Genomic DNA, 24,231 nt, shown 5'->3' with positions numbered 1-24,231 from the left:
CTACAAAGGTTTACTAAATTTTTAGCCTTTGAAAGTGACAATAAAAAGCCATACATACCCATTTCCTATTATTATTCCCTATAAATAGAGTGAATCAAAGAAAAGCTGAAAAATATGAAAGTTGGAATAAATGCTGCCCCAAATGGGCCCCAAACATCTTGACCAACGCAGAATTCTTCTGCACATCAATATGAAATACGAGGTGTACAGTCAATACAAAAGCCTATTTTCTATGATGAAACATCTTTCATAACCAGATTTCACTGGTTACAGTTAATACATAAATAATTTCTGAGGGAATTCCCTGGCGGTCCATTGGTTAGGACTCCGCACTTTCACAGCCGAGGGCATGGGTTCAATCCCTGGTCAGGGAACTAAGATCCCACAAGCCACGCGGCGCGGCCAATAATAATAATAATTATTATTTCTGAGACCGAAGCAGGGAAATATACCCACCTTCCCAAACAAATTCTTAATTTTCTATCAAGATTTTCCTATAATGATAATAAATAAGTAGTTCTGACATAAGAAGGATGCTGCACTAAAAATTAAAGATTTATTTGCTCACTTGAGAACCTTTGTGTCTCTGGGAGATTCACCAATGCGTTTATACCACTTCCATTTCCAGGTACTTAAAATTTAAATAGACCAAAGAAGAGCTGTGTGGAAAAGAAGAATTTAAACACTTTCTAGGATAGCTGTAAGAGCATCAAATTGATCATATTTCTGAAAAGTGAATTTTAAATAATTGGGCTTTGTTTATAATAGAGTGAACAGATGAATGTGAGTGGAGCATTATATGACGTGAACCTGGGGAAAAAAATGTAGAAAAACAGTCATGAAACTCACCTCCCTGCCTCAAAAGTGAACCAAGCAGCATCTCGTCCATACCGCCGCAGGGCGCTTAGCGGCCAAGAGATGAGTTTGACTCTGGGATTCTGGACGTCCCAAAGACAGATGTGCTCATATGTAATCTGCAAGGCACATTCGCCATGTACATCTAAGTTAGGAGATGGCATCAAATACACATTGAATCTCTCTGGGAGAAAAACAAAAGGTTAGTCTAAAATCCCCAGGAATAAAACATCAAAGACATTGTAGGAACAAAGAGGCATTTCAAAGTAATTCAAGCTCTTATTCTAGGTTTTGGTTGAATATTCAGGAAGATAAACCTTTCTCATAAATTAACAGTTCCAGTAAATGATTTTTTTAAATGAAGACCATATTAAATAACATAATAATGATACAGTCTGGTTGTCAACATACATGCAACACTATTTACATGAGCAAAGATCTTTTTAGAATTTTTAAATTTGCATAATAAAAATTTGTATGCCAGTAAAAGACAAAAGCAATGAAACCATTAAAAACAATTTTTTTCTTGCCAAGTACATGTTAATTACACCCACACTTTTGTGTTCACAAAAGATGCAGGTGCAAAATAATTGCTGCATGGTTTAATGATATTAAAATTATATTGATCAATTTATAATTTTCATAACTAAAGGAACACAACTCTACCCCAAATTATTTAAATAAACTAATACTAACTAACACTATGCACTTAACTGACCAACAGTTTGGAAAAATTCCAGTGGATCTATTTGAACTAGTTTTAACAAGAGCTCTCTTTAGTCAAATACCGGAAAGAAATATTCATTTGCTTATTTGGATGACTGTTAACATTTAACCAAGATTACTCTGAATAAACTACTTGGCTTATTATTGCAACTGAATTTTCATCCCCTCAGATACCGTCATGGTATTTTTATTACATTTCTAGAAAATTCATTAATTTAGGAAGCTATAGAGTCAAAATTTTAAGTGAAATATAAACAAAAATATTATTACTACAGCAAACACACTTTTATCTATCCATTGTTATGGTAGATTGCCTACATCTGAGAAAATAGTGTGGCACTAATAATATCACTGGTATTCTAAATTAATTGCTTTATAATAAGGAAGTCATTAGAATTTCCATAGACTTCAGTTTAGTAAATAGGAGTGTCAAGATTGTCTTCATAAATGTATTCAAGCATCTATTCTTCAAGTTTTCTAAGTTACTCCAAACTCCCAGTAACCAAATATTTACTGCTTTCTAATAACTATTATTTTAAAAGTATATTCTAGTGGAGCAAATTTCTCCCTGGAGAGTGCTGAAACAAGTAAGAAAGACTGTCATCATCAAGCAAGAAGTAAGAGAGACCATTACCAATTTCTTTGCTTGGAAGTTCTTCCATATAAACTACCTCATCCAAGAAAAACAGCAAAAGTGGTAAGAGTGACCACTTTAGTTACAATTACTTGAAGTCATACAATTAACCTTGTAAAGTGCCTTAAAAGACAGAGCTGAGTTCAATTATAATCCCTAGTAGTTATATACCAGAGGTGTTCTTATTCCTATTTGACAGAAGAGGAAACTGCGGCACAGAAAATTGGTACCAGAAAGGTAACTCCTAGGCACAGGCAATTCTTGAATTCAGTTTGGAGCACTATCTGAATATAGCTTTGCAAATATAAAACGTGAAAAATAAGTGCTGATCTGAGCCCTCTAAAACATAATCAAAACCTGTCATGCTTTCCTCTTTATGTTTGGCTTCATGTGCATTTGTCGGTGAGGCACTACAGGTGCCGTGCAGCCCAAGAGCATCCTGAGTTAGTGAACTGTGGAGGGAGGAGCTTGGGGCTTGGTTGTATGACCCTGATAAAGGACTTAATTAAGCTCTCTGCCGCTCAATTTCCCAGTCTGCAAAGAGGCTCCTCTGAATTAGCTAGCACTTCTAAGACTGTGTCAATAACACTTCCCTGGGGATGGATTCTGGCAGATACGAGGCTTCCAAGATAGTCGCCAACTGTAAATGTGTCATGAAGACATAGTTCCAACTGGAGAAAGGGCATTTTTTACTAACAACTGGAGTGTGAATCCACTGAAAGGGTCAGCACAATTCCACCTCTGCCATGTTCGTAATCAAGCCAGGTGACCCACAGCCTCTTTGGTTGTGATATATCCTCATAGATCAAGTCAATAGGCTAAGAGTAGAACTATGGGATCCCATCTATCCCATCACAAGGCCCAGTTATTTGGAGCCAAAGAAATGATTCCTCGCCTCCAAGCTCATACTGCAAACCAACATTGATTCTGTTGAAGTGTTCATGAATATTTCAGTCATTATTATTTATAATGACATATTCCCAGGTTGAGCGTTGAGCTTAAAGAGTTGGGTCAATTGTTAGAGCTAAAAAAGTATATCACAGATTTAGGTGGGTTTAAACTTGATGAAACATTCATGAGGTCTGGATTCTATTAAAAACACTGGAAAGTGTTCAATAAAAATTTTAAGTGAAAAAAAGCAAGACAAGAACCCATTGCATTGTAAAAGCTGTACACTATAAATATAGGCTCAAGAGTATAGTCTGGAATCAAACAGTAGTTATTGGAATTGGAGCAAGACCTTTAGCTCTTTTAAGCTTCAATTTCCTCATCTGTAAAATGGAGAAGTAATAGTACTTATATCATAGGGCTGCCAGGAAAATTAAACGGTCTAATGCATCTTCTGCACAAAACTGACACACACACAGCAGGTTCCGCATAACTTCTATCTGATATTATTAATGTAGATACATTCCCATTATACGTTGAAAACATGTTAAGAAAAGAAACACACTGAAATGTCTGCTCAGGTTTTAGGTGAAATAAAAGGTTATTTTTACTTCTTTCTTTATACATTTTTATACCTTCAAAATTTTTACATCATGAAGATGTCTCACGTTTCATTACATGGGGACAAAAACAGTTTTAGAAAAGAGCAAAGGAGAGAATTCTCTTTACATACCACTCTGTTCTCTCTCAACCCCCGTAGCCAGTAAGTCAGGCTCTCCAAGGCTGATGTCATTGACTCGCGTCCCTACACACTCCATCTGGAGAACTTTGCACCATTCATCAGCCTCAAGATCTGCGGAAATGTCCAGAGATTAACGTGTATGCCCAGCACCCGCTGAAAAACAAAAAGCCAAAGCCCTCCCTGCCTCCGACAAACCTGATTCACAGGCAAAGGTCTTGGACGTATCGTCATTGAAATAAATCACTATGGCATGCTTCTTGGTGCTTTTTGGCAACCGAGCTACGTTCTTCACGTTGTTGAGTTCTGTAACCTGAAAAATGAACGATGGTGAGTATGAGGATGCTCCGGAAAGAAAGCTTCCCATCAACACCGTCAAACTGAGTGGAGGCACAGAAGGCAGAAGGCGTGTCCCAGGCGAACACAGCCTGACAGAAGAGTGTGTATTCAAAAGCGATGAATTATTTCAGTGTCATCCTCAGTGCCTAGCAAGGAAGGTTAACAGACTACCTCCCCTTTTTAGATTTTTTTCTTTTGAAGCCTATTAAGAGGCACAGGCTCAAAGCTTTGTAGACGTAGACACCTGTTTTATGTTTTTAGTTTTTTATCCGCCCCTGTCAAAGACTCTGCCTTCTCCATTGTCATCATGTTTATCTCCATCAATGTGGACAGACTTTCAAATACCCCGTCTCTTCAGAGTACTCCCAACGCAAGCATCTTAAACACACTGACCCCGAGGAAGAGAAGGCAATGGTGGTCTGGTTCATAACTAGATGATCTCACCCTTTGATAATCAGAGATAGAGTCTTAGGATTCTCAAAGATGCCCCTCTACTCAGGGTTGAAGTCATATATTCCAACACAGAGAGCTGGTAGGTGAGGTGTCACTCCAGTCTCTCTGACTTACTCCCAGCTTCTCCATGGTTATGGGGCCACTGTCTCAGGGTCTGAAAATACTGCATGGTAATCACCTTCTTCCTAACAGTAGGGGAAAGCTTTCCCCACTAGCCATTCTCCTCACCTCCCTCTCTCCCTCTAACTCTTTTATGAACCGTTTCCCTCCCACAAGGGGTATTGGCTCATTGTGTTTCCAAAATGCCATCTCTCATTCAGTTACATCCAGATCCCCTGCTGTACTCCAGGGCTGTGATCATTGAGTCCTGCAGGAGAGAAGGTTTAGGTGGCTTGGGGCAGAGTATTTACAAGATAAATAACCCTCTCACACTAACTTAGTCTATCTCTTCTGTGTTATACAAAAGAATGTGTCTCCCATCAGTCTTTGCCATCAGTAATGTCATGCCATGTCTCCCATCTATTACTCTAAATTCAATAAATGCTTGGCTCAGGAAGTAGGTGAGGAGAGAAGCAAATACTGTCCATGCACATCCAAACCTGATGATTTCACTTCCCTGCTTCTTAAACTCCACTGGCTCTCTTTATAGGATAGTGCAAATTTCTCAGCATGAAATATCACAACAGTTGCTACGGACCAAATGTTTGTGGCCCTCCCAAATTCATATGTTGAAAGCCTACCTCTAAGGGGATGGTATTAAGAGGTGGAGCCTTTGGGGTGATTAGGTCATGAGGGTGGAGCCCTTGTGAATGGGATTAGTGCTCTTAGAAAAGAGGCCCCAGAGAGCTCCCTTGTCCCTTCTGCCATGTAAGGACACAGCAAGAAGTCGCCTTCCAGAAACCAGAAAGTGAGTTCTCACCAGACACTGCATCTCCCTGTGACTTGACCTTGGACTTCCCAGCCTCCAGAACCGTGAGAAATACGTGTCTGTTGTTTATCAGCTACCCAATGTATAGTATTTTTGTTGTAGTAACCCAAACAGATAACACTGTTTCCCAAAAGCTGCAAACTCTTTAGTGGCTAAACACTACCTATCTCATTCCCCAACTGCACCAAGTCTCTCAGCGTTTACCAGATGCAACTGTTTATTTTTTGCTTATTTCTGTGCTAATACCACAATATAAGCCACTATCATCTTGCCATAACTGCTTACTGGTCTCTCCACTTCTATCCTAACCCCATTCATTCACTGTAAACACAGCATCCAGATGATCTTTTCTTTCTTTCTTTTTTTTTTTTTTTAATGTTTTCTTTTGAAAACCCTAGTCAGCTTTGGGAAGGAAGTAGCTTTGGCGGAAGCAAAGATATTTTGGTGAAAAAGGAAAAAGGAGCCTTAACGTGAACAGAGGCGCTTGGACAAGTGAGGGTCAGGGGGCACAGATGAGTTTTTTAAAATGCAGTTCTGACTCCAGCGTTTCTAGGCATAAAACAGAACATTTCAATGACTTCCCTTTTGCACTTGCAACAAAAGCCCAGATCCTTAGAATGATTATGAAAGCCCCCTGTGGTCCTCCTTATAGCTCTCACCAGGCTCCTCTCTGACACCTTCCCGAGCAACCTATGTCCCAGCCACACTGGCCTTTATTCAGTTCCCAGGAGGCACCATGATTCTCCCGGCACAGAGCCTTCCCCATGGTCTCCTTACTTCACTCCCACTGGCCCTGCTGGTCTTAGTTTAAATCTCATTTACCTGCAGAGCCCCACTGCACAACCCCCCAGCCCCCGTCAAATCAACGTCTCAAGGCTCTACGATCCAATGACATCTTTGCCCTCACAGACCTCGGATGGCTACACGGGTTATGGTTTAGCGCCTGTCTTAGAATAAAAGTTCCATAGGGCAGAAACGGTATATTTTTTGCTCACCACTTTGCCCCCTGAATCTAACCCAGAGCCTGTCACATAGCGAGAATTCAATGAATGTAGGTGGACTTGAACAAAAGACCAAACTCACCCACAAATTCACGTGTATGATGCTTCTCCAGGGTGAGTGCCTCTCTCTCCTGTCTCTTTTCTCCAGGGGAATTTCACTTTTCCTTCAAGGTTCACGTCCTCTGGGAAAGTTGCCCTGACCTCAGTGTGAATTCATTGTTCCCTCTCTCTGTTCCCATGTCTGCTGCATGAAGCTCTATTCTATTATCTGTTGTTGTAATTAATCCATTTAGCTCTCCAGCTCCCAGCTAGACATGAGTCACCTACTTACTGATGAGCTGAATCAATGAAAAACAATCATTTGAGAGTCAACATTTATTGAGCCTACACCCTACATTTATACACACTCTGCTTAATATTTTTATATAGAACATCTTATTTGATCTTCATAAAAATCCTATGACTGATATTATTATCAGTATTTTCCAGATGAAGAGACTGGGGATGAGAAAGGTTAAACTCATCTGCCCAAGTCCACAGCTAAAAGATGGCACAAACGAGTTGCGAATGAGGCAAACTGACCCCAAAGCTTCCGCTCTTCACCGTCCAAAACACTAATAATGACAAACCCTGCAAAAGTTCAGCAGAGAGAATCTTTAACTCCGAAAGTCATCTCCTATTGGAGGACCTCTTTCTTTTCATGGGGGTAGGTTTTATTCTAACGCTCTACTGAGATATTATATAAGATTAGTCCACCCTAGCCTCAAACTCAGCAATGACCTTGAAATATGTCATTTCATTAAACATCCACCAAGGGCAAAGAGGAAGGAATAAGTCACCTGAAAGGGTCAGGAAGTGCAGGGAGAGCTGCATGAGTCCAAACACAATCATCCATTCTGGAAACTGGTTTAGATAATAAGAAACCCCACACCCCTCTCAGGGTGAACGTTTAAGGAGCAAAGGAGCGGGTAGGGTTATGTTTTATGTGTGGAAGGACCATCAGGTTCTGAAGCAACAGTTTCTGTCCCCACCTCAGAACTACATCTCAGTGAGCACGTGTACACACACACACACACACACACACACACACACACACACAAACGTATGCTCGCGTGCACACCTTACTTCCAAAAGAATTGCAATCTGCTTGAATTCATAATAGAATCTTCCTCAAAACACATGCTACAGTGACAATTATGAGAATTAACATTTTCAGATATATTTATAAGTCACACAGAAACTTCTATGAGACATTTATTTCCACCATCACTTCATTTTGTAAATGAGAAAAACGAGGCAGGACGTATTTTTTTTTAATATTCCTTTCCCAAAGAAATAATTGGCCCCTAAATAATTACTTTTGAAGTAAAGAGAGATTCTGATAAGGTCTCAGATTATCATTTAATATGAGCAGTATCTTAAACGGGGGCGACAACAGTGTAACTGACCATCAAAAATGACTCTATGGGATCCTCAGCCCTGTCTCAAAGAGGATGAGCTTTCGGGACCACTCGCGTGTAATGACTTCAGTTCAACTTCAGTATGCATTTATTGTCTTTTCCTTATGCCTCAGATCACCCAGAAGTTCTTTCTTGCCAAGTTCAAAACTTTTAAGGAAAACGCTCTCCTGGGTTTTATAGATTACATTTACAGTTTTCTAGATTTTATTTTTCTTCCACAGTGCAGGAGAATAGACACACCCTAAACTTTACATGAATTATGCTCTTTGTGTAGAGATTCACAGAAAAAATGTAAAAATTTCTTCAAGGTGTAACAGCATCAAGGAGGGAACCACTTAAGCACGATTGCAGGAGAACAACATTCCCTCTTCAAGAATCTTCCTTGCATCCATTCGTTCATCAAAATGTTTAATTCATTGTTTATTTACTATTCATTTACTCATTCATTCATTTATTTATTTGTAAAATTTACTCTGTGTCAAGTACTGTTCTATTCACTAGGGATAAGATACGGAAGTTTTGTGCGTTGTTAGTGGTAATGCAAAATGATGCAGCTGCTGTGGAAAACAGTATGGAGGTTCCTCAAAAAAGTAAAAACAAAACTACCGTGTGGTCCAGCAATCCCACTTTTGGGTATATACTCAAAGGAAATTCAAAGGACCTCAAAGGGATATTTACACTTCTGTGTTTACTGAAGTATTATCTACAATAGCCAAGATATGGAAACAACCTAAATGTCCATTGATAGATGAATAAAGAAAATGTGGTATATACCTAGAACGGGATATTATTCAGCCTTAGTAATATTATTTTCTTTCCCTTGTACTTCTTTTTAACTGTTAATTCCTGTTCATGGCAAACAATACCCGTTTCTATTGATGGTAGTAAGAAAATGTTCTTTTACAGTGAATTTATTTAAACAAAGAAGTGATATGATTTCAAGCAAAAAAATTAAGTACATAAGAGTAGAGGTGCTACTGTGACCACAAACAGTTACGAATGACAAATGACTAAAAATTAGGAAAAACACCATCAATCTAACACTCCTAATCTAATACAACTATTATGAAACTGACTTTCATTTCATTTTCTACTGAGTCAACAGTCCAGGTGACAACCAATTGACCTAAAGGTCATAGAGTCACCCAGAACCATTCTCATGTGCTTCGCAGAGGCATGACAGTAAATTTCAATAGAAACTTGGTAAAGATTTGGTGCCCACTTGGTATCCCAAAGGTCACCCATCTGAATAGGACCATTTGTTTTCTTTTTGCCTTTTTTGTCCATTTCATGATTGCATGTCCTAAATGAGAGACAACAAAGCATTTCAAGCCTCATGACCAAAATCTGAAATATGTCTGAGAATTATGATTTAAAGATCAAAAGAACAGTTCCCAAGAGAGGTCTAAATGAGATCCAGTTACAAATTTTCATTACTAACAGAGGGTTTTGATAGTAAGCAGAAAACAAAAAGAAGTCAAATTGTGTGATTAAAAATGGTATATACATAGAGTTTAAATATTTTGACCTACGCTTTTATATCATCTTCATGCTAAGGGAACAGCTGACCAAGTTAGACAATCAAAACAACTTCTGTTTATTTTCTGGGCTGCTACCTGTCTGGTTACTCTTTCAAATTATTCTGTGGCCTCTCAATCTCTAACCTTCCTTTTCTTTTTCCAGGATATATTTAAGCATCCTGACTCCAGAGATTTTTCTCTTGAAATGGAGCTAAAATCTGCCAAAGAAGACCAGAGACATCCATATGGGTTACTGAAAATGTCAATATTAGGACCTTTGAAATGCTTGATTTTCTCTTGAAATTGGGTGTTTACTTTCAAAAGCCCAGGCTAGCTCTAGGCTTAATCTGACTTAATACATCCTGGGCCCAATTCAATCCTTGGACTGATTCAAAATTCATGGAAGGGGCTTCCCTGGTGGCGCAGTGGTTGAGAGTCCGCCTGCCGATGCAGGGGACGTGGGTTCGTGCCCCGGTCCGGGAAGATGCCACATGCCGCGGAGCGGCCGGGCCCGTGAGCCATGGCCGCTGAGCCTGCGCGTCCGGAGCCTGCGCTCCGCAACGGGAGAGGCCACAGCAGTGAGAGGCCCGCGTACCGCAAAAAAAAAAAAAATTCATGGAAGACAGTGGCTCCTTGAAAATTCTGCTGGTAAGAGATAATGAACACTAAACAGGAGCTTCCCTAATACATAAAATATGTTTATGAGCACAGAGGATGGAAAGATTAAGTAAAGGTAAGACTTGGCAAAAATGATTCTCTCTTTAGAATCTGGAAGTATTTCCAATCAGACCAAAGGCAAATTCTGTACCTCACAGCAACCTTCACTGTCTAGATTGAATTATTTGTTCAAAATCGTCCCTCGCCTCCTGGCCCTCGTGACTCTTTACTGAGTTTGGACTTGGTCACGCAACTTGCTTTGGCCAACAGAATGTGAGCTGATGTGCTCAAGAAGATGCTTTAACTGTGTGTGTAAGTCAGTTCCACTCTCCTTGAGCTTCAGCCCTCCACTACAATAACAATATCCCCCTCCTTCTTCCTGGATCTCTGAATGCAGGACAGATGGACTGCAACTGAGTCAAATTAATCCAGCTATGCTCAATACACCCACAGCCAACCCAGATCCCTCAGGCGACAAGGGCAGAGGATAAAGATGAGCTGCTATAAGCTACTAAGATTTTGGAACTGTTGCCATAGCAGAAGTTGGCTAATACACCCTCTGTTTGATGCCCTTTTGGCCAAGAATTTTCATAGAGTTTTTCTCTCAAATCCCACTGTATAACAATATTGCTTCTAGTACAAAGGAGACCACATTTCCTACTCAGATACATAATAATCCACTAGAACATTGGTTATCGTTTTTAATTTAGTAGTTGAATCATTTGGTTTTAAAAATTTTTTTCAAAGAAAATCTTACAGTGTCACCATTATATATAAGTAGAACTAGTCTAACTACATGAGGAAAATGAATCCCACCCTACTCCTCAGTTATAAATGAATCCCACCCTACTCCTCCTCACACGTCACTTCAATCAACCACAGAATGCTGAATGGCTACAATGTAATACTAAATTCTCAGGATGATATAACGTCCTCGGCACTATTATTAAACCCATTACAAGGAAGAATAGTGAGAATCAGAGAAGTAACTTAATTATGATTTCTCAGGTAGAATGGAAGGGTCGAGCCACACTCAAAGCTAGAACTTCTGGCTTCTATAGATGTATGTTATTTCTAGCAGTACACTCCATAGGGTGTGCTCCTTAAAACATACTATAAGTAAATGAGTGAATAAGTGACTGGCTGAATAAATGAGCAAATGAATAAAACTAAAGTTGCAAACAGTTTTGGAAACAATTAAAAGTTATTTCTGCAAGTTGTAAATCATATCTTGAGAGAGAGAGAAAAAAAAAAGAAATGCAAATCTTAATTCCTAAGGAAAAATAAAGTGCTTGTCAACTCAAAAGAAGACACTCTGAACTAAACTCATCTTTCCTACTTAGACCTTAAAATGCTGAAGAAACTCAGTTTTTCAAAAACCACTTGCTTTTATGTGAGTACACCTGGCACCATGGTTTGCATCCCAAGCTACTGCTCTAGTGAAATTCTGCTTGGGACAAGCACGGAATCCAAATATCAGGTCCTGGGGATCAAGCACATACAGTAAAAGACAGAAATCTCAAGACCACAGTCCAGTGAACCTTGACACATGTACACACCTGGGCAGCCACCAATGTTTTGACTGACATACAAAACATTTCAGTTAATATCACCACTTCCTGGGTCAGAACTGACCATAGATAAAACCACTACCGTTACCTCCATCACCACTGGTTAGTTTTGCCTTTTAGAAAACTTTATATAAATGGAATCGTATCATATGTATTTTTCTGTGTTTGGTTTCTTTCACCCAATATCATGTCTATGAGATTCATCCATGCTCGGTGATACTTCGGTATCATGTGAATAAGCTGTTACCCAACCACCTTTCAGAGAGTTGTCTTAGCATCCACTGAAGACTCATCTGCATCAAAATACTGTTCCTTTTAATCCAACTGGTTTGTCAACCTAAGTCCCTATATCTATGAGTGCCAGAGTCAAGATAATATTGACCAAGGATGCTTTTACTGTTCCCACCTGCATACTGCTTTTTATTAAAGTAATCTGGAAACACAGGTCATGAATATTACTAGAATCACTATGATTACTCATTTATTTCAAAAATGTGGACTACTGCATTTAATCAGGTGAGCAAGTTTATGTAGAATTTACTGCACGTTTAGTTGATAGAGGTGCCCACCATACACCCTTTATGCATTTGGACAGCCTCATCCTCAGTTTTTAATTTACATTTGTCAGTAGGTGAGCTGGTGTACACAACTGGGTAGCTTACTCAAGAAGGGAACCAAGCCATTTGGGACCTGACCCCATCATCAGTCTCTTTACAGGCATTCCAGAAGGACAGCCAGCTAGCTGTTATCACAACTGCAAGTTCTAACTGTAGTTACTTCGAATCTGAAGAAAATCATGCACAGGTGAATATGGTGGTCCATTGAGGTTACACTTCTAGAGCCTGTTGAGAAGGGATGCTGGCGATTCTTTGTTTCTCAAAGCTTTTGGTGGCATTTGCAGAGCACCTTATGGGGGACTTCCAATCTTCCCCTTGCACTGAAGCATCCTCCCTTCAATAGAGACTCCAGGCAGATGGAGAAGGCGGTCCAACTCGCCTTTCCTGCGCCAATGCAGAAAATGACAGAAGGCTACCTTGTTGGTGGTGTGCTTTTCTGGCTCTAGCGTGTGATTACATTGGATGGCACTGCCTGAAAATCGGTCTGAACAAACTTTGATTTACTCTTCTCAAGATAGAGCCCGACCACGTGTATTCCTCCCACACACTCTGTGCTCCTCTAAGAGAAATGGATCTCTTTCCAATAGCTGGAGGAAATAAAAAGCTGCACACTGAAGTCTCCACGTAACTCCCACTTACCTACTGGACAGTTCTTTGGGACTTTCAGAATGTTCCTCCAAATACTTCTCTGCACACACAGCCTATTGTGACGCTAGAGGTCATTATATTGAAGAGACACAACCCTAGTGAAACAAAGGCAGTGCACAATTTACTGTTTTCCTTATCTTAAAAGCCCAACTGAAATCCCTCTCATTTCTGTGGTCTTTTCAGTCCCGCCAAGCAAGAACACTTGGGCTTGCTCTTCCTTTGCCCGGAGACACTCTTCCTCTATAGGAAGAGGCCTCACTCCTGCCTTCTTCAGCGACTCACACAACATCTTCTCCTGATGACTGTATTTAAAATTGTAGGGGCTTCCCTGGTGGCGCAGTGGTTAAGAATCTTCCTGCCAATGCAGGGGACACGGGTTCGAGCCCTGGTCCGGGAAGATCCCACATGCTGTGGAGCAACTAAGCCCGAGCGCCACAACTACTGAGCTCGCGTGCCACAACTACCAAAGCCCGCACACCTAGCGCCCGTGCTCCGCAACAAGAGAAGCCACCGCAATGAGAAGCCTGCACGCAGCAACGAAGACCCAACACAACGAAAAATAAATTAATTAATTTTATTTTAATTTAATTTTAAAAAATAAATAAAATTGCAACACTCTCATTCCACATGCCTATCCCTTTTCCCTGCTTTCATTTCCTCCTTAGCATGTATCAGTCATGCCGACACACTATATATTATACTTTTCCTTTATGCTGAAGTCGAAGCAGGGAGTCCCCTGCTTTGTTCTCTGCTGGATCTCCAGTGACCCTCAACACGCACACGTTAAACGAAAGCCCCGCTTCCCAATCACCATCCCCATCGTAAAGACAAGGAGACTGAGGCGCGATGATGTTGTTACCCTGCCAGGGGCTGGACAATTCCTGACCAGTGACAGAGGCAGGATTTGACTCCAAGCAGGCAGACTCTGAATTACCTGCCAGATCTTGGGTTCTAAGCCCTTCCTATGGATTATGTTATTGGACTTTTCACATCCTTTCTCACTATGATATTATTCCCATGGTACACAGAAGAGTGTCGAGGTCTACAAAGGTGAATTTGCTGACTCAGCAGGCAAACAGCAGAGCTGGGATTCAAACACAGATGATCCAACGACTCTTTACTAAACCGCTAACTGCCACCAAATGAACATACAGCAACGAATCAGAGAGGCCATCGTTCCTGAGTCAGGCCTGGTGATTCCTAAGGTGGGTCGTGAAGGATGACGGGAAGTTTATGAGGCAGAGAAAGGAAAGATGAATTTCCAGACCAAACAGAGCCTACACATGCACAATCGCGAAATTGCAGTTTGGTACATAAAAACCTGGGGAAGAGCGGCGGCGAGGCGGGCAGCAGTGGGCAACAGACAAAGCGCGGAGCGGGAGCCGCTGGACTGGGGCTGCATCCGAACAGGCCCCGTGTGATGCCGTCAGGAGTTCACTGTGACTCATGAAGTCTGCAGAGCGTACACTAAGAGGTTTAAAGCAAACAAATGGAAGGTAACATCTACGCATTAGAAAGATTCCTCTACAGGCCAGCGGTTCTCAGCCTGGTGGAGATCTCGCACCTCCCTCCTTCCCAGGGGAAAAGATTTCACAAAGTACAGAGATATTTTTGGTTGCCCAAACCGGGAGGTGCTACTGGCATCTAGTGGGTAGAGGCCAGAGATGCTGCTATACATCCTACAGTGAACAGGACTGCCCCACAGCCATAATGTTAACTAACAGTGCAGCGGGTGAAAACCCCATTACAGTAAAAGTAGAGAATGAACAAGGCCGATGAGAGTTCTATGCTCACAGAGTTGACGAGAATGGCGCCCTCTGGAGCTGAGCGGTGGACAGCTGGCTTGGCCATACATGGTGGACTTAACCATGGGGAAGGAAGGGAACATCATGACCAGAGGGCAGAAATGAGGTCCAGAAAGGCCAGGAGGCAACCAGGTAATAGTTATGACTTTAGCGTAGGTTAGAGCGGGAGGAATGGGAAAACAGGGAGAGATTTAAGAACTACTTAATTACCATGCATTTCTTGTTTTCTAGTTTTCTGAGTATCAAAAATCCAAAGTACTATGACTCCCTCAAAGAAAAGAAATATTCGACACTCTCCTAAATTTCTGATAAGTCTTTAAGTATGCCGTGCAATTAGGAATTCCAAAAGAAGGACTGCCAAATCAATTTGTCTGTTTAAAGCCATATTCCAGATGCCTTATTCGTCATAAATGATAGTAGTCATTGAAATAAATGTTTAACAGCCAGCGATGAACAAAGTGGCCATACTTTAAAAGTTTAGTTTGCTACTGATATAGTTTTGCATTAACAACTTGGAGAACAATTACAAATTACACAGTTCAATTTTCTAAATGGATTATTTTGTAACTAGACAGAGAAACGGCTGACATTTTTTCTGGTGTTTCAAGGGAAGATTAATACAATCGGATTTTTAAAAGTACATTCCCTTGAGGAACTGGTATATTCCTGTCAGAATTATGCAAGTCGTCAGCATTGCGTGGGAATATTAAGTATGTTTCTGGTGTGCTGCGAAGTCAAAAGCCATTTAGGAAAACAAGGATTTGATTTCCAATTTTTCCCCTTCTTTTGCTGATGATAATTTACAGATAATGATTTATTTATGTTTACAGAGTGAAATGGAGACCACTACCTAAAAGGCAATTTTTCCGCCTTGCTTTTGTAGGCTGTATCCTAATTATTTTTCCCCTTGTGGGACTGAATGAATTAAGTGAGCAATTCACGTTGTATATGCAAATTGTGAAGCTCTGCAGAAGCTTCAAATTATTTCATTCTAAAATAAATAAATAAAGCCATTATCCTACAGAAAATGAAGAGGCATAAATCCCTTTAACTTTTGTAGGTTGCCTTTGAAAATAAAAGTCAGGTAAAAGCAATCCATTTCTGGGTCCGTAATGTTTTCTCAAGTACAGGATTAATAAAATAATCCATTACATTATTATTATTGTTATTACATTATTATTATCTGTTGAAATTTTCAGAGCACTCTGAAAAGCTCTAATAAACATTTCCATTAAAATGTTGCAAGACTTCTTATAATGTGTTCCAAACTTTTTCATATTGTCTTTCCTAAAAAAAGTACCAGTGGGGGCTTCCCTGGTGGCGCAGTGGTTGAGAGTCCGCCTGCCGATGCAGGGGACACGGGTTCGTGCCCCGGTCCGGGAAGATCCCACATGCCGCGCAGCGGCTGGGCCCGTGAGCCATGGCCGCTGAGCCTGCGCGTCCGGAGCCTGTGCTCCGCAACGGGAGAGGCCGCAACAGTGAGAGGCCCGCGTACCACACACACACAAAAAAAGTACCAATGGTTTTAATGCAGTGCCAGTAAGCAGGGACAAATGAGAAGAGACATCCCGAGTTCTAATCAAAAGTTGTCAGCATAAAACATTTCTATCCACAAGTCTCCCCTCGGGACCTGGAACACAGCAGTTTAAGCAAACATTTTATAAAAGATTTCTTAAGAAAGAACCAGTCTAGACAGTTATATCCCAGCCCCCATAGAGATGGTTTCATTCTTTCCAAAAATATCTATATGCCCTTGGTCACTTAAAATAAATTGGACTAGCGCCTGTCTGAGGTACAAATTTGGACTGTCTTCCCTGAAGAGTGGAGCTTTACTTGTACACATGAAATAATTTAAATAATCTGTTCATTGTGTCTTCCTTAAAAATAAAAAGCCACACACACACCAAAGTGTACTTACACTGAAAAGTCTGCATCTGAAATTTACAGAGAGAATGGAGTCTGGGGTGAAGGGCACTTCCCTAAGCTGTCCGTGGGTGTGGGATTTTGGATAATCTATCTGGAGACAACTTGGCAGTAGCTACAAAAATGTTAAAGGTACAGGATATTAGCTGACCATCTCACATTTAAGACTTTCCCTTCCAAAAAGATTAGCATGAGCATATAAAGACAGATGCACAAGGTTTTCACCACAATAGAATTTATATTAGTAAAAAATTATAAACCTTTTTGCCCATCAATTTGGGTATTTTTAAACAGATTGTGGTGTATCAATATTAAAGAGTAGTCTGGAGCTGTTAAACTAATGAGGTGCAGACACTACTTATTGACTTAGAATTATAGTCAAAGCATGAGAGAAAGGGTGTAATTAATGTGACCATTTATTTTATCTCATAAACCAGAATATTTTGAATGTGAAAGAAGTTGTTACTAAAAGTTATATAAACACTACAGGATTATCAAAACATCCTGGGGAAATCTGGATTTATGCTCTCCTTAAACACAATATGCATAGTATGTAATGAATTACTCTATTTTTGCTTTAAAAATGTGATCTATATACGTGCGAGAATATGCTTCTATTTGTGTAGAGAAAAGAGTTTGAGGGATGCACATCAGTCTATTAGTATTTTTTTTTCTGAAGACAGGGACTAGGGGCAAAGGTAGGATTATTTTCTTTCATTTTACTTCATACACTTCAGAATTGTTTACATTTGTTACAAGGAAGATGCAGGATATTTACAATTTTTAAAAATGAGTGACAAGAAAAAGAAATCTGCAAAAAAGTATAAAATGAGGTAAGGGGATCTCTATCCTTTGTCAACACAACTTCTTGTGCAGTAACTTACTTGGTCAACAATATCCTGTAGTTTCTCCCACACCCAAAAACCATTTGACTAATTTTTTTACCAACTTGAGAAAACCCACCCTTTTCCTTTTGACATCATTTACAGAGCGCTTCTGTCTGTTCTTGGATTATAGTCAAGTGTTTCCACATAAACACAAATGTGAAATCACATAGATCAAGTCCTAGAGATACAGGCTTTTAAGAAATTCATGTAAGAAATACATAAGAATGGGGAGGGAAAAGCATTTATACATTCAATGAACTTTGTAGCTAAGTTTGTTTTTTTCTTATTCTTATTTTCCTATGTGCATATGTGTGTTTCTTGAGATAACTAAGTCAAACAAACTAATAGACCAGTGACAGACTAAACAGATTACATTTTCATAAACCCTCAAAAACCTGAGTTTCTTTCCAAAATGCAAGGAAAGCTAATCGTTTCAAATGATTAGTCTAATAATTGTGGGGTAGGAAAAAAACGATTTAAACTGGATGATTGTTTTATCAGATTATAGGCCAAAAATGACTGGTTTACACACAAGTATTTAATTCAAAAGGGCTTTAAATTTAATCCAAATTAAATGAAATAATCACATATAAACTTAGCAAACCATGTACAGGATATGGAGGTTGAACATTACAAAATGCTGATGAAAGAAGTTTTTAAAATTCAAATAAATGGAGTGACCATGTTTATGAACTGAAAGACTTGACACAGAAAAGATGTCAGTTCTCCCACAATTTGATCTATAGGCTTAATATAATTATTTTCAAAATTCTAACATGGGTTTTCTGTAAGCACAGACAAGCTTCATTTAAAATTTTATGGAAAGGCACTAAAATAGCTAAATAAGCTTTAGAAAAAGAATAAGTGGAAGCAATCCTTCTACCCAGTATTAAAGATTAGTATATATTTACAGTAATCAAGAGAATACGATACACAGCTCAATGAGAAAGAAAAGAGAACCCAGATATAGACTTCTGCTAATATGCCCAAATGATTTTTGATAAATGTGCAAAAGTAATTCAGTGGGAAAAAATAAATATTTTTCTTTTAAAAACAAATTGTATTGGAACAATTGGGCAACCTTAGGTAAAAAGAATGAAACTCAACCTACGTCTCACACCTTATACAAAAATTAAACTCAAAATGAATCATGAACTTAAATATATAACTTAAAACTATAAAATTTTAGAAAAAGAAAATGTTCAGGATCGAGGGCTAGGCAAAGAGTTTTTAGACTTGACAGCAAAAGCATAATCCATAAAAGTAAAAGTTCAAATACTGGACCTCATTAGAATGAAAACTTTTGTTCTGCAAAAGATCCTGTTAAGAGGATAAAAGATAAGCTATGGAAAAGAAAATATTTGCAACCACATACCTGACAGAAGAGTAGAATCGAGACCATAAAAAATCACCAAAACTCAATGGTTAAAAAAAAATCTATTAAAAATTGGTAAACATGTATGGAGAGATATTTCATAGAAAAAGACATACAGATGGCAATTAAGTGCATGAAATTATGTTCAACATCATTAGCCATTAGGGAATACAAATTAAAACCACAATGAGGTATCACTATCAGAATGACTAAAATAAAAATAGTGATACCACCAAATGCTGGTGAAGATGCAGAGACACTGGATCAGTCATTCATTGCTGGTAGGAATGTAAAATCCACAGCCACTCTGTTAAGACAGGTTAGCAATTTCTTATAAAAATAAACATGCAGCCACAATATGATCCAGTAGTTGCACTCTTGGGAGTTAATCCAAGAAAGATAAAAACTTTATCCATAATAATAAAAAATTAGAAACAACTAGTTCTTCAGTGGATGAATGTAAATAAACTGTGGTACTCCATACTATGGAACATTGCTTAACAATAAACAGGGACAGAATATTGAAACACACAACACAACAACTTGGATGACTCTCAAGGGGATTACATGGCTCACAGCAGCACTATTGAAAATAGCCAAGACATGGAAGGAACTCAAGTGCCCATCAACAGACAACTGGATTAAGAAGATGGGGTGTGCATGTGTACACACACACACACACACACACACACACACACACACACACACAGTGGAATATTGCACAGCCATGAAAAAGAATGAAATACTGCCATATGCAGCAACATGGATGAACCTAGAGAATATTATGCTTAGTGAAATAAGTCAGAGAAAGACAAATACGGTATGATATCACTTATATGTGGAATCTAAAAAAATAATACAAATGAATTTTTATGCAACATAGAAACAGACTCACAGATACAGAAAAGAAACTTGTGGTGACCAAAGGAGAGAGGAGAGAGGGGAGAGGGGAGGGACAAATTAGGGGTACGGGATTAACAGATACAAACTACTACATATAAAATAGATAAGCAAGAAGGATATAGCACAGGGAATTACACCCATTATCTTGTAATAACCTATAATGGAGTAGAATCTGCAAAAATGCTCAATCACTTTTTAGATTCCACATATAAGTGATATCATATTTGTCTTTGTCTGACTTACTTCACTCAGTATGACAGTCTCTAGGTCCATCCATGTCACTGCAAATGACATTATTTCATTCTTTCTTATGGCTAATATTCCATTGTATATATGTGCCACATCTTCTTTATCCATTCCTCCATCGATGGACGTTTAGATTACTTCTATGTCCTGGCTATTGTAAATAGTACTGCAATGAACATTGTGGTGCATGTATCTTTTCGAATTATGGTTTTCTCCGGATATATGCCCAAGAGTGGGATTGCTGGATCTCATATGGTAGCTTTATTTTTAGTTTCTTAAGGAACCTCCATACTGTTCTCCATAGTGGCTGTATCAATTTACATTCCCACCAAGAGTGCAAGAGGGTTCCCTTTTCTCCACACCCTCTCTAGCATTTATTATCTGTAGATTTTTTGATGTGGCCATTCTGACCTGTTTGAGGTGATACCTTATTGTAGTTTTGATTTGCATTTCTCTAATAATTAGTGATGTTGAGCATCTTTTCATGTGCTTTCTGCCCACCTGTATGTCTTCTTTGGAGGAATGTCTATTAAGATCTTCTGCCCATGTTTTGATCGGGTTGTTTGTTTTTTTGATATTGAGCTGCATGAGATGTTTGTATATTTTGGAGATTAATCCCTTGTCAGTCGCTTTGTTTGCAAATATTTTCTCGCATTCTGTGGACTGTCTTTTCAGTTTTTTTATGGTTTCCTTTGCTGTGCAAAAGCTTTTAAGTTTAATTAGGTCCCATTTGTTTATTTTTGTTTTTATCTTCATTACTCTAGGAGGTGGATCAAAAAAGATATTGCTGGGCTTCCCTGGTGGCGCAGTGGTTGAGAGTCCACTTGCCGATGAAGGGGACACGGGTTCGTGCCCTGGTGCGGGAAGATCCCACATGCCGCGGAGCGGCTGGACCCGTGAGCCATGGCCGCTAAGTCTGCGCGTCCGGAGCCTGTGCTCCGCAATGGGAGAGGCCACAGCAGTGAGAGGCCCGCGTACCGCAAAAAAAAAAAAAAAAAAAGATATTGCTGTGCTTAATGTCAGAGAGTGTTCTGCCTATATTTTCTTTTTTTTTTTTTCTGCCTATATTTTCGTCTAAGAGTTTTATAGGGGGAAAGGGGGCGGCAAGGATAAATTGGGAGACTGGGACTGACATATATACACTACTATATATAAAATAGATAACTAATAAGGACCTACAGTACAGCACAGGGAACTCTACTCAATACTCTGTAATGGCCTACATGGGAAAAGAATCTAAAAAGAGTGGATATATGGTACATGTATAAGTGAATCACTTTGCTGTACAGCAGAAACTAACACAACATTGTAAATCAACTATACTCCAATAAAAATTAATTGAAAAAAAAACGGAATCACTAGGCTGTACACCTGAAACTAACATAATATGTGTATATCCACTTTACTTAAATAAATAAAGTGAGGTTAGCTGAAAAAGGAAAAAAGAGAGAGAAAGAAAAGAAAAAAAGGGAAAAGAGAAAGTAGGTTTACCGAGCCCAGGGTCAGCATACTTCCCACCACACTAACTGCCTTGGTCTCAAAAACAACAGACAATCGTCTCTCCACTTAGATTTCTTCCCAGTTGTTATTCACCTCAAAAAAGTAAAAGTGGGCACAGAAATTCTCAACCCCCCTTCTGCTTGGTGTAAGCAACTTTGATTTGCTGAGTGAAAACAATAAACTTGTGTTTCACAAGAAGGTCAGGAAGTCGCTGGAATCCTTTGTCTCAAACTTAGACAGTGATGTATGTCAATTATCTCTCAATAAAACTGGAAAGAAATCAATGAAAAATAAAGTCACTGGAGTCTTAATATCGTTGCAATTACAGTTAATCAAATTCACAGCCGTCTCTGACAGCTGTGGGTGCTTGAGGGGTGCTTCGCAGAAGAAGACATGAAAAATGAATGGTTCTGTATGTGCATTATTTATATATTTATTTTCCAATTTTTTATGAGAGCACCTTTAGCTCCCTTGTCAGTGAGGAAAGCACCAAGTTTTAAAATTCTACAGACAATTTCTTGCTTTAAAAACTTCTAAAATGAATCACATACATAAAGCTGGCATTTTTTCCATAATAATATCTTTAAAAGTGAAACAAAAGAAGCTCTATATTCCCATAAATGCTACAGACGTCCTACAGGAGAGATATGGGTGTATATGCCACATCATCTATGTGTTGATCAAACAGCATAATATACAGTTCTTCAATTCTTTTGGAAATTGCTTTATTTGTGTTCAAATGAACTCTGAAATCTGTTCACGGTGTGCTACTTATCACCCTACTATTATCAAGATTCATAAATTACACAGAATTTAGATAAAAAATGCACATCTCAGAGTTACTCTAGCTTTTTATATATCCCCGAGAGATTAATACTAAACGTATGAGGCCTGAAAGAGTAAGGAGATGAATAGGCTACAGGAACTCATCAAGGGCTTGGAGGCTTAGCGTAGATAATTCTTCCGTTCTAATGCTTTGAGCTTTGGTTAATGACTATTATAGATGAAAGAGAATGTGGCTTATCACATTCCCCAAAGATCTGCATATTAAATTCCAAAGCCAGCAGGTAGAAGTCTGGGAAATAGGGCAAGTTTGTCCTCAATCTCCCCTTACTTGTTTCACATTCAAGGGGAATCTTTTCAATCCACTTTGGTTTTACATTTGAGTCTGTCCTCATAAAACTTCCCAATCCTGGCTTTCTGTGCTCCCATCCCCACACACCCCATTTCCTCCAAATCAAAATTCCTTTTCCTGGTTTCAGATTTCTCAAGATTTTCTGATAAGCTAAATAAAAGTGTGACACAAAGACATCTACATGTATTCCATGTCCTCTGCCGATTATATACATAGCTTTTCAATCAAGAGTTTAAAAAGTGTCTGCTATGTGTTAGGCCCTGATAAGGAGTAGAAGCAGACTTACGCCCCCACCAAAAATATCTCTGCCCTTGTGGAGCTTATTTTTGGTGGTATTGTAGTAAAGACAATAAGAAACAGTCAAGTAGATATGTATGTAGTGATAAGTGCTAAAGAGAAAAACAAAGGGAGATGGAGAGGGAAGGTGTCCAAGGATTCCATTTTAAATAATGGGGGTAGGTGATGGCTTCACGTAGAGGAGGAATATGAACAATGACCCGAAACAAAGGATGTGAGCTTTGAGGATATTTGCTGGGAGAGCCAAAGCAAAGGGAAGAGCAAGTTCGAAGGTAGGAATGTGCTTGGCATGTTCTGCGGAGAGTGAGGAGCCCAGGGCACCTGTCGCAGAATAAAGTTGGATTGGGGAAACCGTGCAGCTGAAGTTAAACAGGCGACAGGCAGTCAGTCACATGAGTGATGTGTAGGCCATTTTAAGGACTTGGCTGAAGGTTCCGAGCTAGAGTTTCAGGATGTGATATAAGTGTTTGGAATAGACTTCAGAGGGCTGGGAATTAGGCAGCCTGGTGGCTTCGACCACAGCAGGAGCAACAGAGGTTGTAAGAAACATTCAGAGTCTCTCTGCAGATTGAACACAGAGCCAATACCATCTGCTGATGGACTGGATTTGGGGAGTTCCTATAAAATACTCCTCACCTGTCCTCTTTTTTCTCTTAGGAACATATAGGTCTGTAAGCAAAATACAGCCTATTTATTCTTCTGCATTCAGAAAGGTTGGTATAGGGGATTGTGAAGAATCAGATATTTCTGGAAATATATGCAACTCCACCAAAACAAGGAAGCACTGATCGACATCAGTGGCCACACACAGTGAGCAAAGAGAACGAATCTGACGGTACCCTAGTCCATTCAGGCTGGTGTAACAAGTCACCACAGGCTGGGTGGCTGAAAAACAACAGAAATTTATTTCTCAGTGTTCTGGAGTCTGGGAAGACCAAGGTAGAGGCACCGGCAGATTCAGTGTCTGGTGAGGACTTGCTTCCTGGTTCATAGATTCTGTGTCCTCAGCTGGCGGAAGGGAGGAGGGAGCTCTCCCGGGTCTCTTTGATAAAAGCACTAATTTCATTCGCAAGGGCTCCACTCTCATGACCAAATCACCTCCCAAAGGTCCCACCTCCACATAC

At 39.5% G+C, this 24,231-nt stretch overlaps 1 protein-coding gene across 1 annotated transcript in view; it reads right to left on the bottom strand.

The window, feature by feature from the left end:
* Positions 1–24,231, bottom strand: part of DOK5 (docking protein 5) — a 141,098-nt gene that overhangs the window by 38,793 nt on the left and 78,074 nt on the right. The window contains exons 3-5 of the mRNA XM_030839141.2: positions 4,041–4,155; positions 3,837–3,956; positions 850–1,039 (exon numbers count right to left, since the gene is read on the bottom strand). Coding sequence (XP_030695001.1) covers positions 850–1,039; positions 3,837–3,956; positions 4,041–4,155 — 425 coding nt within the window. The remainder of the gene's footprint in view (positions 1–849; positions 1,040–3,836; positions 3,957–4,040; positions 4,156–24,231) is intronic.

Source organism: Globicephala melas, chromosome 15 (genome assembly GCF_963455315.2).
Source record: "Globicephala melas chromosome 15, mGloMel1.2, whole genome shotgun sequence".
NCBI lineage: Eukaryota > Metazoa > Chordata > Mammalia > Artiodactyla > Delphinidae > Globicephala > Globicephala melas.
Note: the sequence above shows the minus strand (reverse complement) of the source record. Positions and strands in the feature narration are given on the sequence as shown.